The following is a 16,572-nucleotide window of genomic DNA, read 5'->3' as shown; positions in this document are numbered from 1 at the left end:
TTCCAACCGCGATTCTGCATTTTTTTCAACCCGGTATCCTTGGATTCAAAATGGTGGTCAATTTTGTAAACATTTGTAAATTGTACTGAAATAACTCGCTATTCCAACAATTCAAGATGCCAATCGTCCGATCAGAGAAAACCTACAAGGATGTTTACTCATACAAGGACAGAGTACCGTCAGAAAACCACACTGGCACCAACAAATTTGCAGGAAAGTGGCTCGAAAATGGTGATTAATTTTCATGTATCTATTGTCGGACAGAGCAATTTTGTTTTCAATTATCGAATATCTTGACCACATTGTGACACTGTTAGCGCGGTGTCTTTGAAAGATACTAAACAGTGCCAGGGCTTATCTATCTTTTTTTCAAATGGGCCCTTCCGGTTTAAGACTAAAGGGGCGATGCCATGCCATGGCAAGTATCTGTTGTAAAACTGTTGTTTTCTGGTGATCACACTCGCACATGCCACACACCCAACCCCCACTCAGGCCAGAGATCATGGCCATGGACCAGGATATCCAGTCAAGTATGCGAAGTCCATGATCTTAAGTTAAAATAAAGTACAGGCAAGGAGCCTGAGCATGAATCATCTCATCTGCGACGCCTCCCTTTGATGTGGAAATTGACAATAAAATGTTTTGAATCTATCACACTGCATTGTCAAACTATTCACCATGTATTTAGGGAAGCGCGGTGGCGCAATGGCAGAGAGCCGGTCTCATAACCGGAAGGTCGTGGGTTCGATTCCCGGCTGAGTCGCCACTTAGAAACTTCCTACTGGTCGAGTTAAATTGAGCGCTCAGTAGCTGCTCATTGAAACCCCAGATTGATTTCTGTGGAGATCGGGATGATAATAATGTAGTCCCAAAAGCGCATTGAGCAGGGAACCTGGAAATGCGCTATATAAGAACTCATATATTATTATTATTATTATTATTATTACATATGTAGTTTTCAGTTATAATCGTTTTTTTCATTTCAGACGTGCAAGAGTTAACAATGAATGAAGGAAAGTCCGCATTTCATCATGAACACGGCCAACTGATCAACAACTCATACAAAGTTCTCCAGAGGTTTGCCATGCTTTACGAAAGCCAGGAATTCTGTGATATTCAACTTATCGTTGGGCAACAGGTGCATTTTGCACATAAGCTCATCCTGTGTCAATCTAGCAAAGTATTTCTCGTGATGCTCAGAAGCCCCATGTGGCCTGAGTCTCAGGGGAATCAAGTTCTCTTGAAAGAGGAGCCAGAATGCTGCCAGGTATTTGGCCAGTTTCTCAGGTATCTCTACACAGGTGTGATTCAACTGACTCATGATAACGTCCTGCCGTTACTCATTCTGGGCGACAAGTACTTCATCGCTGATCTGTCGCAGATTTGTGTCAATTATATGTGTGAACATATCGTGTCGGACATAAACCATAACAGAGCCGTTTCGTGGTATCGTTATGCGGTGTTGAAAGAGGATAAAAGGCTCGCCGGAACATGTAAGGATTTCATTACTTGGAACTTTCACAAAGTTCTCTCAACTGTGCAGTACCTACAAATGGAAGCAGACGAACTGATCCAATTTCTTCGATCTTCTGAATTGGTGATCCCAGATGAATACACGTTGTTCTCTTGTATCAAGAACTGGATTTTTCAGAGACAGCATTTAGATTGCGTCAAATATACTAACACTGCATTGGATATCATGTCATGGATCAGATTTCCAATGATTCAATCGAATCAATTGGTCAGTATGCAATCTGATCCCATCGTCGCGATCCATGAGGAATTCTTCATGGAAAAGATAAGCAATGCACTCAATTATCATTCATATCCGAAAGAAATCCGCAACCATATGGACTTGCCCTCAAATCTATTCTGTCCCGACGCTTTCAAACCGCGTAACTACACCAATGATTTCTGGGGCACTACCTTTTATGTTGAACATTTTCACTCTTTACAAAACTACTCGGTGCAGACTCTGATGTTTTTTACCCCTGTGAGTGGCTCGGAGACCGATGAAGAGACAACATGGGAATGGGCTGTTGACGTGTATCCAAAGGGGGTACTGTTTCCCAAGTGTCTCATGATAGGCTGGACACAGAATTACGAAATTGAGGGTGCTGCCTACGATACCGTACGCCTTGCCATCATGTCAAAATCGACAGAACACAGAGCCGTCGAAATTGTCCTGTTGGTCACCGGCGTCCAGGACAATATTGAATTCACGAAAAATGTCGTCAAGAAGAGAATGGTCTTCGATGAGGATGATAACGTGTATAATGTAAACGATATTGTACCATACGTTGAATTAAATGACTGTCGGAGCTCATACCTGTCTGGTGTCGACGGAGACGTGTTCAAGATTACACTCATAATCAAACCATGTTGTGAATAAGACCGGGCTAGGTCGTTTTAAACTTGAATGATGCCGACTGATACAATGAGAGTATTGTCATTTTAGGTTTTATTGTAACATGTATCATGCATGTGAAACTGTGCAGGTACATGTAATTTTCATTAGAACTTAGAAAGGCCCCTTCAGATGCCTGGATAGGTCATTTTAAACTTGAATGATGCTGACTGATACAATGAGAGTATTGTCATTTTAGGTTTTATTGTAACATGTATCAGGCATGTGAAACTGTGCAGGTACATGTAATTTTCATTAGAACTTAGAAAAGGCACCTTCAGATGCCTGGATAGGTCATTTTAAACTTGAATGATGCTGACTGATACAATGAGAGTATTGTCATTTTAGGTTTTATTGTAACATGTATCAGGCATGTGAAACTGTGCAGGTACATGTAATTTTCATTAGAACTTAGAAAAGGCCCCTTCAGATGCTTGGATAGGTCATTTTAAACTTGAATGATGCTGACTGATACAATGAGAGTATTGTCATTTTAGGTTTTATTGTAACATGTATCATGCATGTGAAACTGTGCAGGTACATGTAATTTTCATTCGAACTTAGAAAGGCCCCTTCAGATGCCTGGATAGGTCATTTTAAACTTGAATGATGCTGACTGATACAAGAGAGTATCGTCATTTTAGGTTTTATTGTAACATGTATCATGCATGTGAAACTGTGCAGGTACATGTAGTTTTCATTAGAACTTAGAAAGGCCCCTTCAAATGCTTGGATAGGTCATTTTAAACTTGAATGATGCTGACTGATACAATGAGAGTATTGTCATTTTAGGTTTTATTGTAACATGTATCAGGCATGTGAAACTGTGCAGGTACATGTAATTTTCATTAGAACTTAGAAAAGGCCCCTTCAGATGCTTGGATAGGTCATTTTAAACTTGAATGATGCTGACTGATACAATGAGAGTATTGTCATTTTAGGTTTTATTGTAACATGTATCAGGCATGTAGAACTGTGCAGGTATATGTAGTTTTCATTAGAACTTAGAAAAGGCACCTTCAAACATGTGCCAAACTTAGCCCAGTGACGTTCTGATGGGAACGCATAACAAAGCATCCTTGACTGTTTCACGAAGAGAGATTTCCTGATGTTTGAATATAATTTCCAGTTTAAAAACTCTATTTTTTAAAAAAGGTTAAAGGGAACTGAAACCGCCAAGCCAGTTCCAGTTCCCTTTAATCACTAATAGAAGGCTACAAAAGGATTTCTATCTAAATACATGTACATGTTACTGCTGAAGTATGAACTTTTAATTTTCGAGCTTTTATAAGTTCATGTGGGCTGGTTGATGCTCCCATGAGTGTGATGATAAAATTATGCAATTCTCATCCATTTTATTGAGATCTGAGTGCGGTTTTCTTTCATACAAATCATAGAAGTATAGTACTAGAACCGAGGTTGATCTGCCGACTTAAAGGTGATGTACGTCTGTACTTCACCAAATAAGGGCGAACGTCTCAGGGGTTTGTGTGCGGGGCCCGAGAAGCGAACATTAACCCCTGATTTCCTCAGGATGATTGAAGAAAGTATTCAGTAAATTATATTTGATCACTTTGGTCTTTCAAGTATTTCAACTGGTTAAAGATATTGTAAATAATACATGTACCAGGCTAATTAGAGAACAATACCAATATAGGCTAATTAGAGAAGTGATTCGACCAGAGCACTATTTACTACGTCATGTGCATGTATGTGTGTTCCGTTTTTTATACATGCACATGTAATGCATGTGCGCGTATGAACGTGTAATGCATGTGCGTGCATGCACATGTAATGCATGAGTACGCATGCACACGTAACGCATGTGCACGCATGCCAGTTAGAAAAGCCAATGGCACGTCTTGTAAACCATGATGACTATCTTTACTCAATTTCTTGATCTGTGATTGCATGCATTTGGTTTTATTGACTGTTTTTTCCGGCCATGTCTTGTGCCATTATTAGTTTTAGATATTTGCTGGGTGAAAAGGTTACAGATGGGTCGGTCCATTATTTGTGTTTCTTGTCAATTTTTGTAAACATAAGATTGTTGATATAAATAGAATGCATCCAGCTTTTTAGATGCGCTATTTTGACATTTTTAATTAACTTGTCGCTCACAAATTGAATATTTATAAGAAATTATTTTCGAAACAAGTCATACTTTCATGTACCGGTAAACTTACATGTAAAACACTATTAAAGCCATTTAGCGGTATACTTGTAGCTGTTTTCGTCACTGACATATGTTAACTCTGACAGAACTCATTACCTGCCACCTTATCAATTCATCCATGCCTCTCTCTGATCTGTTTGAGAATTTGAGTTTTTATTGTATCCATAAATTTACCTCAAATCTTTTGATTTATCTGTTGTACATCAAGTATGTTCAGCCTTTGTGTCTCTTGAAAGAAGTATGATAAAATTAGTGGGAATTGTTGAGATATTCAACAAGAATGCACTAATTCAGCCATACATCCCATGAAAACCATCGAACTTTACCACAAAAAGCATGTACAGACTCTTCTAAAATCATGAAAAACTACACTAGAACCACTCACAGCTTTGTAGACAACTTTTCAATATGACTAACACATTCCACAAACACATGCCACTTGGATGTGCCCCAGCCATCTTGAAGACAACCGTACACTATCCCAACCAAACAGACGAGGATTTACCCCGGTCAACCTGGACACAACCTTTCAATATCCTCAGCAAAAGCTACTTGGATGTGCCCATGGTCAGCATGAAGACAAACATGCACCTAAGCAATGCGACTTGAATATGGCCCTGCCAACCAGAAGACAACCGTTCAATATCCCCAGCCAATACGACTTGGATGTGCCCCGGTCAACATGAAGACAACCTTTCAGTATCCCCAGCCAATACGACTTGGATGTGCCCCGGTCAACATGAAGACAACCTTTCAATATCCACAGCCAATACGACTTGGATGTGCCCCGGTCAACATGAAGACAACCGTTCAATATCCCCAGCCAATACGACTTGGATGTGCCCCGGTCAACATGCAGACAACCTTTCAGTATCCCCAGCCAATACGACTTGGATGTGCCCCGGTCAACATGAAGACAACCTTTCAATATCCCCAGCCAATACGACTTGGATGTGCCCTGGTCAACATGAAGACAACCTTTCAATATCCCCAGCCAATACGACCTGGATGTGCCCCGGTCAACATGAAGACAACCTTTCAATATCCCCAGCCAATACGACTTGGATGTGCCCTGGTCAACATGAAGACAACCTTTCAATATCCCCAGCCAATACGACTTGGATGTGCCCTGGTCAACATGAAGACAACCTTTCAATATCCCCAGCCAATACGACTTGGATGTGCCCCAGTCAACATGAAGACAACCTTTCAATATCCCCAGCCAATGCGACTTGTATGTGCCCCGGTCAACATGAAGACAACCTTTTAATATCCGCAGCCAATACGACCTGGATGTGCCCCGGTCAACATGAAGACAACCTTTTAGTATCCGCAGCCAATACGACTTGGATGTGCCCCAGTCAACATGAAGACAACCTTTCAATATCCCCAGCCAATACGACTTGGATGTGCCCTGGTCAACATGAAGACAACCTTTCCCCAGCCAATGCGACTTGGATGTTCACTATTCCAACCTAATACGGCGAGGATTTACCCCGGTCAACCTGGACACAACCTTTCTATATCCTCAGCAAAAGCTACTTGGATGTGCCCATGGCCAGCATGAAGACAAACATGCACCTAAGCAATGCGACTTGAATATGGCCCTGCCAACCAGAAGACAACATTTCAATATCCCAAGCAAATGCGACTTGGATGTGCCCCAGTCAACATGAAGACAACCGTTCAATATCCCCAGCCAATACGACTTGGATGTGCCCCAGTCAACATGAAGACAACCTTTTAATATCCGCAGCCAATACGACTTGGATGTGCCCCGGTCAACACGAAGACAACCGTTCAATATCCCCAGCCAATACGACTTGGATGTGCCCCGTTCAACATGACGACAACCTTTTAATATCCGCAGCCAATACGACCTGGATGTGCCCCGGTCAACATGAAGACAACCTTTTAATATCTCCAGCCAATACGACTTGGATGTGCCCCAGTCAACATGAACGACTTGGATGTGTTCTGGTCAACATGAAGACAACCGTTCAACATCCCCAGCCAATACGACTTGGATGTGCTCTGGTCCACATGAAAACAACCTTTTAATATCCGCAGCCAATACGACTTGGATGTGCCCCGACCACTCGACAGACAACATCATTTCAATACCTCCAGGTAGTACGACACCTGGATGTGCCCAAGCAAGCCTGAAGACAGAGCTTTCACCGTTCAGCCGCAGTCTTGATATCCACGCCGCATGTGCTTGCGAAATTGAAAAGTTGTCTTTAAAGCCGGCTGTGCCACATCAACGCAATTTCTAGTGATATCAGAAGTCATCTTCAGGATTGAAAGTTGTCGTCAGGGTGAGGCTCATGCACCTCCAAGTCTCATTGGCTTTCTAGGGATATGTCTTTTGACCGTCCTTGGCACAAGTACGTGTCATTGGCCAAGTATCTTCTGCAACCTCGTCGAGTTTGCCGGCGGAACGTGAAGGCCGTCTTCAGGGATATTGAGGAGCACATGCAAGTCGCATTGCCTGGGGATATTGAAATGTTGTCGCCAGGGTGGCCGGGGCACATCCAAACAATTGCATTGGCTGTAGGGATATGAAGTTGTCTTCAAGTGGCAGGGGCATCCAGGTCGCAATGGCTCGCTTAGGGAAACTTAATAGCTGTCATTTGAGTGACTGGCTCATCCTCTTGGCATTTCCACAGAGAGTGAAAAGCTGTCTTCGGGGTTGGAAGGGCACATCGGATTTGCATGGGCTAGGGATATTAAAAAGTTAAATTATTCATGGAGGCTGGGGCGTCCACCTATGCCTTCTGGGCTACTGTTATAATTACTAAAAAGCTATAATTGTGTTGCGCAGGTTGCCTTGCTCCACAAAGGTAGCCCAGAAGGCTCATTTCGAAATTCGAAATTCAAAACTCTAGATTCAAACTTGACTTCGAAATTCAAAACACAAAATCGACCAATCAAATCGTGTTTTACATAGGTGTGCCCGCCCGGTAGAAAAGGTCAAAAGAACTGTCACGGTGAACATGGATCCGCTCACGACAACATTGGTGCTATCAATCTCTGATGACCGCGCTGTGTAGTTCAGTTGAATTTCGAATTGGCGTGGTTCATTTTCAGCGCTGTACAGTTGATTTTTCGAACACGTTAAATTCAAACGCAAAACGTTTTTATTCGCAATATATCTATTTCGAAAAGACGGTATAAAGAGCATCAGGCTTTTAAATTTTCTCCATTTAGAAGTGATTCTTTAATTCCACGAGAGAGGTCGCTCTTCTTATCGTAAACTGGTGAAAACTGGGTTGCTATATTGGACTGGAGAGTGGTTGTCGATCATGCCTTGTATGCAACCGGGACACACGAACGTCTGCAAAAGTAATTTTGTGGAGAAAAAACTCATTAAATTTAGAATTCCGAATAATTCTTTAAAAAAGACGACACGAAAATCTCTCCGGGTAGCCTAAGGCAGCCTCTGTGTAGAGTGAGATGTTTCCGTCTAAGACTATACTGATTTATCTCTTTCTGACTTATGTTAACTAGCGGTTTGAGTAGATCCTTGCTTGACTGTTACCACTAATGATGTATTAACTAGAATATATTCATTATCCATAAGAATATTGAATCCAACTCATTGGTAGTTTTCAGTGCTAAAAGGGGACTTTAGCCAGGCGCTATAAGCTGTCAAATGGTGGTCTTCCGATGACTTATATGCACAGGTATATTGCTGGTACAAAAGTAAAATGTATGACTTGTTATGACCTTATCGTTCTGTCGGAATATCGATCTCTGTCGCACTACACTGGTCGGGTTCTGTGCCTATACGTACGGTTGGTTTATTGAACCTTATCGCTTTGAGAACGAAATACGCTCCCGCAGTGTGCGTCTCCTTGATAAACTGGCACAGAGCATCCACAGAGGGGAACTTCCTCAGTGACACCCTGCCTCCTTCGAGGTCGTGGTGGCCTGAATCAGTAGTTGGATGTGGTACGAATAGGTAGTAGTTGCAGTCCACCCCACGATGACAAGCCATGTTCATGCAGTGGAGATTGTGACCGTAGTCGTCGAGGACGGTCAGGAGACAGTTGAAGAAGTCGTTGGAGAGTGCGTTCCTGATTGCCTGCGGGAGCTGATCTGCTAGAGGCCCAAGGTGGGGATTCAAGTACTGCACATTACCGTCAAACACCCGACGTCCCTTTTTCATTTCGAACCAATGATTTGAGAACGTTTCTAGAAGGTCACCGTATTTTTCTAGTGGGATGTCGGCGCCATCGCCTGGTTTACGATGGAAGCGGGTTTTGAGCAGTTTGCCGTGGTATTCGATGCCGGTTTGGACGAGGTCGTCCAAAAACGCGCCATCCCATTCTCTGACATGCCGAAAGGTTGCAGCACACATGAAATGCAGGCAAACAGAGACGGATGTGTGATGGCCTACAAACCACCCCGTGCAGTTTGGATGGAAGTTTATGCTGTAACGACCACGCACCAGATCGCCTCCTGATTTATCCGGCTTGAATTCTAACTGAGAAGCCGGACCAGCTGCGGCAGTCACACGCGCGCCTTCTTGTTCAGTGGTGTCATCTATTTTATTAGCCACCTGGATCACTCTCACACTTTGGGGTGAACTTCCATTGGCATTAGAGATCTTTGCCATTCTTTCAATCAGGGAAGAGAATCCATGTCCTATCCTTGGCAGATGCTCCCTCCGGTCAAACCGAGCTCCCTCCGTGGATTTTTCCTCCCGCTTGTTTCGTGACCCAGCAGATCTCACCTTTGACTTGGGATCACACTCGGGAGATTCCGGCGAATCATCGTGATACAGAGACTGCACTGTCAACTTTGCCTTCTCGAGATGTTCATCACTGCGCAAGCTGTGCCCTCGGTTTGCTGCAGGTGTCACCTGTAGTGAAGAAGTTACATCTTCCCCACAATTTTTGGCAGCATCTGCCGAGACATTTTTTTTGGACCTGCCTTCCATTGCTGTACGGGATTTCTTGAACGCTGCTGTAGGTCTACCAACCCTTTCACAACCCTTGCCCATTCCACCAACCGGTTGATTTACAAACTCCTCCCCGCTCTCACTGGACGTATCCAAATCATCGGACGATATCTCCTCCAAGGTCATGCTCCCGTCCTGGAACACATTCGTCATGGAGCTATTCGTACCAGTCATACGGGGCCTATAAACTGACATGTCCTTTTCACTTTGGCTACTTTCCCAGCAAATTGGCTGCCTCAAATTGGGCCTCAAATCTTCTACCGATGTTAAACTATCCGAGCTATTTTCAGAGCTGGTCTCCTTGATTGTGAACGTTCTGCTGCACCTCTCCAGTCGGCCTGCAGAATTGCCCGTCACATACCTCGAAGACTTCATATATCTCAATTTAGCACTTTCAACCTCTCTAGGTTTATATTTGTCTGCCGGAATCTTTGAACCATGATGCGTTGGGTCGTTTGAGTTGGTCAATTTACCCCCGCGTTGGTGCTTTCGTCCCGTGCTGCTGACATCAACCTCGGGACCGATTTCTGTTTCTGATTGGCTGCCATCGACTCTCGTATTTGATTGGTCTTCATGAAAGCTCGTCTGCGATTGGTGTACTAGCCTGTTTTGTGTCACCGTGAAGATATCGTCAAGATTTCTTCGCGGGAGTTTGACATTCTGACAGGTATGCGTACCCTCATCAATACTTTCTTGCTTATCGGCCTTTCGTATGGCTTTCACTCTGAATAAAAATGTAACAAGATATGTGAATTAATGAGCTATTCAGATCGAATCAAATTTTATGAAAAGCATGGCAAAATGGGAAGAACGGCATGCATATACGTTTATTTTTTGTCCGCCCAAAACTTTTAACGTCTGTGGAAACCATTTTGTGCTCAGGTCGACGTTCCTTCAAGCGTCTACCCTCTTAAATATAAAGTGCTTTTGAGATTTTGAAAAAAAACTTTAATGGTTTGTCGGCCAAAACAAATACGCACAACGTAGTGGTTTTGCAGCATCTCAATCACAAAAAGTTATTGTTTTTTTTACCGAAAAACCTCTATCGCATGCATATTTGGGTTGGCCGAAAATGATCATTAAAGGTTTTTGAGAACTGTAAAAAATTCTACTCACCTTGTGGCAAAAATGGGGAGATTACGGAGCTTACCGATATCACCAGGAGAAAACTTAACCTTTTTCTCAGACCAGGCACAGCATTGCTTTCGCGCATGTGGACTCTTAAATAGAAATGTTGATGTGTGATGCGGCCGCAGCCTTTTTTTCGTCTTCGTCCATTCGAGAAAATGGACAAATCCGTTTTTCTTAGACACCGTGCATAACTGAACTTTCTTAAAAGTTCTAACATCTGTCCATAGAGTAACCAGTTACTGTAAGATCTGATGCTCTAATTTAACTGCACAGTCCATTTCACGAGAAAACGGCAATCATGAATTGGCCATTTACAGCAGAAAACGCAGCAGCTGAACAAAACACTATATATCATCGGAAACTTCAAAGTCCAAATTATCTAATAATCGCTTTGTCAGAAATGGACAAGGCATTTAAGAATCATTTGAAGCGAAATATCAGGCAGGTTTTGCAAGCTTACATTTTACGTTTACGATTACGATTTGACGACATCCTGACGCGAAATTTGGTGCCGACAGAGGACTTGACGCAGTGAGGGGCTTCCCGTACGGCTGAAAATCCTTTGATCTATCACTCAAGTTTAACCACCGCTAAATTACATATATGCGCCATCGTAATCGTAATCGCAAACGAAATCGTTTACGGAAAACGTAAGCTTTCAAAACCTCACTAATGACAAACTTTCCCAACCATTTCAGCTTGTGTTCTCAGCGGCCGGTGCATTTCTTACTCGTGGACTATGTTATATAAATAGACAAACTTGTTTTTATCCAAAACCTGAACCTACCTTTGTCCGTTTCCTCTTGGTCAGTTTATTCCCCATCCCTGTTGGTGTTGGTCAACTCGGCCTTGGCTGGGCCTGGTGCAACTGTATTCTGTCATGAAGAAGACGAAGGTCGTCTTTATACTTAGTTTCATCAAACTGGTTACATCTCAAGTGGGTTTTTTTTATGCACAAAATTACAACACAGCCATACTATGGTGAACATCGATTCGGTCCACTCCCCTGATCGTAAAGGTCAAAGGCTTTAATTATCATCACAAATGGAAGAACGCTTTGGAGCGCCCGTTGATTGTGGTCCATTCACATACATGGGTCCACGACCACTGGGGACCACTGTCCACGATAAGATAGCCCGAAGGATGACAACATGACTAATTCCAATGGTAAATATAAGTTGTAGATTTGAAGGCAGCAATTTGGACCCAAGGCTATCTGAGCGAATAACAACCAAAATAATATCCTTGTCGCCTTGTCTTTTATAAATTGTGGACGAAAGACGGCATCATGTCTCTAACTTTAAAATTCTTGGTAAATAGAATCTTAGCGTATAAATTAACACTGAAAGGGGCGACACGCGTCTCGATCCGTGAAGTTTGTACGCCGTTGGCAATTTAAAAGAGGATTTCGATGAATGAAATACCATGGTTAAAGAGCTCCGACCCAGACTATGCCAGGTTCTTTTTTGATGACTCCGTTTTTCAGTATGTCTAATAAGGGGTAGTTGCGTAGCCCTGTTTTGCTAGTGATTTAGCGAGATTGGTCTAATTTAGGTGTGCTCTGTTTTCTCTTTTGCCAAAAAAAACATTCGCTTTAAATATTCCTCCTTTATTTCACATAAAAATAACGCTACCCTAGTTTAGGCAATAATGGATTAAGATACTCTAGGGCAAAATGTCCGAACAACCTTCAGTTTAATCCTAATCTTTTGGATATGTTATTTCAAGACCAAAAACAAGTGAGAGGAAAGTGAAGGACATCACGGGCACGATTTTTCAGTCATTTGCGATCACGTGACACCCAGCAGCGATTACCAGCTCTACCAGCGGACGAGAGATATTTTATCTCACATCGCAGTGACACAATCGTTCGTTCGAATCATTCGCGCTTGAACTGAATCCTAGACTGTATTTTGAATCAATTACCGACCTTTTACTCAGTTTTTAATGAAACTCGATAAGAAAAATCTCCGAACACGCCACCAATGTCAACACTTTCCGCATCGTTGCCAGTTTCGTCAGTGACTGGCGTAACCAAGCGGCAGGCTTGCTGTGACGTCATCGCCGCAGTTGACGCTTTACGTGACGTCACGGCCGGCTCGACGGACAGTGAACACAAAACCGGTTTTTCACGTCGTCATAAAGTCAAAAAACATAACACCAGTACACAAAAGCAGACGAGTGGGATTTTTGAGGAATCTGACTGCACTCGAGTGGTGGTCTTTTGCCTGGAAACGCCCAAGACCGCAAGCCCGAGACCGCAGGTCGCAAGGGTTCCCTTAACCCACTATAATAGCCTGGTTTCCTTGCCAAAGACCATCAAAGGGGTGTATAGTCTGATACTATATACAGACACCAAACGAATCCTCAGTTCTTTTCCTAAATTTCTCACTGACGCAATGAAGAAGGAACATACGAAGTGAAAAACAAAATTATAAAAATTAGAGTAAATGTTTATTTTTGAGAGATACACAGACTTCATTATTTCAGAAAATGTAGCAAAAACAACAATTAGTGTACAGAAAGTATTGATTTTCATTAGGTTTATTTACCTAACTCCAATCAAATGATCCAGCTTAGTTCTCGTCAACAATATGGTGGAGCAGGCGTCTGTATGGTGGGCGCATCTGGTATGGGAATGATCGATTTTTAATAACCCCCGACGTTCCTGTTAATCGCCCCGACGCAACGAGCGATTTTTGTCGCTGTTTCCTCTGATCATGATCGCATGATGCGACGAACATGTCTTCTATAGTTAGTTGTACGAGAAATCTGTTTTTAAGTCGTCAATGCATTTACAATGCATTTACATTTTTCGCACTTCGTCGTTCGTCATTGCCCTTCGTAGCGATGCCAGACCTGCCTATTCGCTGCCTAATCGCAGGTCTAATGAATGATAGCTCCAGAAGAAAGGGCCTCTTTGAGGCGGTTTCGAATGCTTCCAGAGCAGGTCAACATCAAGATCGAGAACACCAGGATGATGAAAACAAAAATGGTGGCCGAAGCAGCTGTTCCAAGGGCAAAATTAGCGGCATCATAACCATAATCCCTGGCAAGACTGTTGTAGTAACTCCCAGCAATAATCGCCCTGCCTAAAACGAACCTAAATGCACCGAACGCTGTGGCAAGACTAATCGCACCAAAACAGATGAAAACCCACGTATAGTTGATCAAGCTGTCAACGGTTTCGAGCTTCAGCAGCTTAAACTTCATCATTATTCCGGCAACACCCGAGGCCATGTTCAGAAGTCCTATGATGATTCCTTCCGCCGCTAGGTCGGGGCTCATCCGACAGATGCAGCCAAGCACGAAGTAGGCAAATCCAACAAGGAGCAATCCGACGCCGGTGATGAACGATCTTAGAGCGATGCTGGGAAGGCCGATAGAGGGGATGACTGTTGGTGTACTCGCGGGTGCTGCCTTAAACGCTACGCCTGGTTGGGCGACCATCCCTGATTGCGGCTGGCCATACCTTTAAAAGAATCAGCGAATTAGAGGAAATACTGGTGAATTACTCTCAGATCGTGTCATCTGTGTTCTGTCTCGTTTCTCGTAGTTTGCATATTTTAAGGTCGTCCTTTGAATTACTATCAAGACGTAAAACACCGTTTAAACTATTTGGCCAACTGCAAGTCACCCACAAAATGTGCTGTTCAAATATTGTTATTGATAAGAGAGTTTGGGGGAGAATTCCTGCCATATTGTCCAATCAGACGCAACCATTTCTGCTGTACCGGTGCAGTCATCAGAAATGAACCAACCACAAGGTATAAATATATATATTTGGGGACTTCCTTTCGATTTTGACCACTCTCGCAGAAAGGCCGAAATGAATGGAAAATAAAATAATAGCATACCCTTGTTGTGGTTGAACGAATACTGGTTGGTTTTGTGGCGGTGATTGTGGAGTTGGATAACCAGCTGCTGGAGGCGCTTCCGCAATGTGGTCTGGCTTTTGGCTCTGGTTAGCCGCGATGTGTTCAGGTGGCTGTTCCATACTGACTGTAAAATAGAATTAAGAAAAGGCCGTTATTAGGAAGCTGTTGATTTTAGGTCATAAAACGAAATGTGGGAATAGTTCAAAAGATGAGGCGCAGTTGTCAGATTGGGCGTTTCCCATTTACCTCTTTCCTCAAAGTGACAAGTTGGACGTGAAATATGTTGGTTTTTCATACGAAAACTTCTTCCACCAGGACCATGACTGCTCCACACAGTATCATTGAAAATCATTGCAATAAACAATGTACTAGAATGGAATGTGGCCGTATAAGTGCTTGCATGAAACTCCAAATGTTTAAAACTGCCTCAACAGCGACCCGTCGTCAGCGTGATGTCACATGTGGCGGTGCATGGTGGCGAACAGATATAATTTAGTTCTGACCACCTAAAGCTCACGACCAAGTTGTCCCTTTAAAAGATGGCTAGAAGTAGCATCTCAGTGCTCCGGTCATCTGCTTCGGACCCGGTTTAATCTCAATCTGTAAAGAATGTGATAGGCAAAAAAGCTCACTTAAGGCTTACAGTACCTTTCAATGTAGCGTGCAACTCCTATTCTCCAAGTACGAATTGATCGAGGCGTTCGTCGGCTATAATTACCCAGGGCGTTCTCGCGACTAAAATGTCTTTTGTGGTTTTTCAGTCAGGTTTTATAGGAAGCTCCTTGCTTCCCGGATAGTCATAGAAGTTGATATACCGGAAGAACATGACCACTAATTGACGAGAAAGTTAAGTCTTCTGATAACTGTTCCGTTTCTGAGTCGGTTAATCATTGACCTAATATCTCGCCGATGGTTTTTCGAAAGGAAGGTCACGGTTGTTTCCTGTGTATCGGGGCGAAGGAGCTTGGGGAGGGACTCCTTGACACGGACCCTTTTACATCCATTGCACCGCTGATGTCATAATTAATTTACTCACTGGCCCGCTCTGATAATTACAATTTACCTTTGAAATTTAACATCAATTTCGTATCGTCTAATAATATATGACACCAGTGTCAGTCGCTTGAGAATGGATTGAGAAATGAGAAATAAAGAAGGTACGTACGCAGACTTGCAAGCCATGTCACAAAACCACCTCTAGTGAAATTGGAGTGTTATTAAAGATTAGCTTTACTCTGTTGTTACACGAAGTGGCACATGAGACGGATCGGCACCTTATCCCCTGGTCACCTAAATCCGCCCACGCCCAAATTGTTCCTTTAAAATGATTCAACATGTTGCCAGCATCAATAGGGGGATTTCGCAAAAAAAGAAAATTTCGCAGAAAAAATATCAACAGTAATAGGAACTAAGATTGTCATCAGGGGAACTGAATGTATATATACACACTTGACTTAAGTGTTTCCTTCTGAGGTTTCCACCGAACTCGCAATAATTAGGAAGTGCACTCTTGAAATTAAGTACATAGAAATTGTTTACTGCGCTGGTAGTATATTGCACCGACTGTGAAATTAGTTGTTTTAACTATCAAAATAGTTATTCTTAACCATTTTAATGGTAGTTTTACTTTTTTTCAACTAGAACAACTAAGTAATTGTTATAGTTTTAACTAATATCACAGTTGGTGCAATAGGAACTATCAAATTTATAGTTGTTTTTACTAATTTATAGTTGTTTTTATACTTAAGAGTATGGATGAGAAGTAGTTAAGAGTAGGAGCTCGTGACTCGTTAAGATATAAAAAAGTTGGCCGAGTTGATTAAAGAATAAGAGGGAAATTCAGAAATCCCTAAGACTCGATGTTTTCAAAAGGGTAGCCCAAATTTGCTCTGTTCTTACACACTCGTGCAACTATTTGTAACGGGTAAACGGCCCAAGAACACCGAGCAATCCGACGATGATTGTTAAGCAGCCATTGTAGATTATTTAAATAGAAATTACAACCTAATAGACC

The 16,572-nt window shown here is 42.6% G+C and overlaps 2 protein-coding genes across 3 annotated transcripts; one reads left to right on the top strand and one right to left on the bottom strand.

The window, feature by feature from the left end:
- The first annotated feature begins 62 nt into the window (after window positions 1-62).
- LOC135496325 (BTB/POZ domain-containing protein 17-like) lies at window positions 63-4,673 on the top strand. Of its 2 annotated transcripts, XR_010448642.1 has the most exons (3): window positions 63-231; window positions 987-3,245; window positions 3,389-4,673. XR_010448642.1 is itself a non-coding variant. In XM_064785590.1 (2 exons), exons 1-2 carry the CDS (start codon window positions 117-119, stop codon window positions 2,390-2,392), a joined length of 1,521 nt encoding a protein of 506 aa, XP_064641660.1. In that variant the 5' UTR covers window positions 63-116; the 3' UTR covers window positions 2,393-4,673. The 2 variants fall into 2 exon arrangements, 1 of the variants encoding a protein (XP_064641660.1); XM_064785590.1 differs by having other exon boundaries at window positions 987-4,673.
- Window positions 4,674-13,132: 8,459 nt separating this feature from the next.
- Window positions 13,133-15,291, bottom strand: LOC135495871 (uncharacterized). The gene is made up of 3 exons (XM_064784868.1): window positions 15,207-15,291; window positions 14,538-14,682; window positions 13,133-14,152 (listed from the first exon to the last, which is right to left on the bottom strand). The coding sequence occupies exons 2-3, from the start codon at window positions 14,675-14,677 to the stop codon at window positions 13,567-13,569; spliced, it is 726 nt and encodes a 241-aa protein (XP_064640938.1). The 5' UTR covers window positions 14,678-14,682; window positions 15,207-15,291; the 3' UTR covers window positions 13,133-13,566.
- Between the last annotated feature and the right edge of the window lie 1,281 nt (window positions 15,292-16,572).

Source organism: Lineus longissimus, chromosome 11 (assembly GCF_910592395.1).
Source record: "Lineus longissimus chromosome 11, tnLinLong1.2, whole genome shotgun sequence".
Classification (NCBI taxonomy): Eukaryota; Metazoa; Nemertea; class Pilidiophora; order Heteronemertea; family Lineidae; genus Lineus; species Lineus longissimus.
This window is presented reverse-complemented; position numbering and strand designations above follow the sequence as displayed.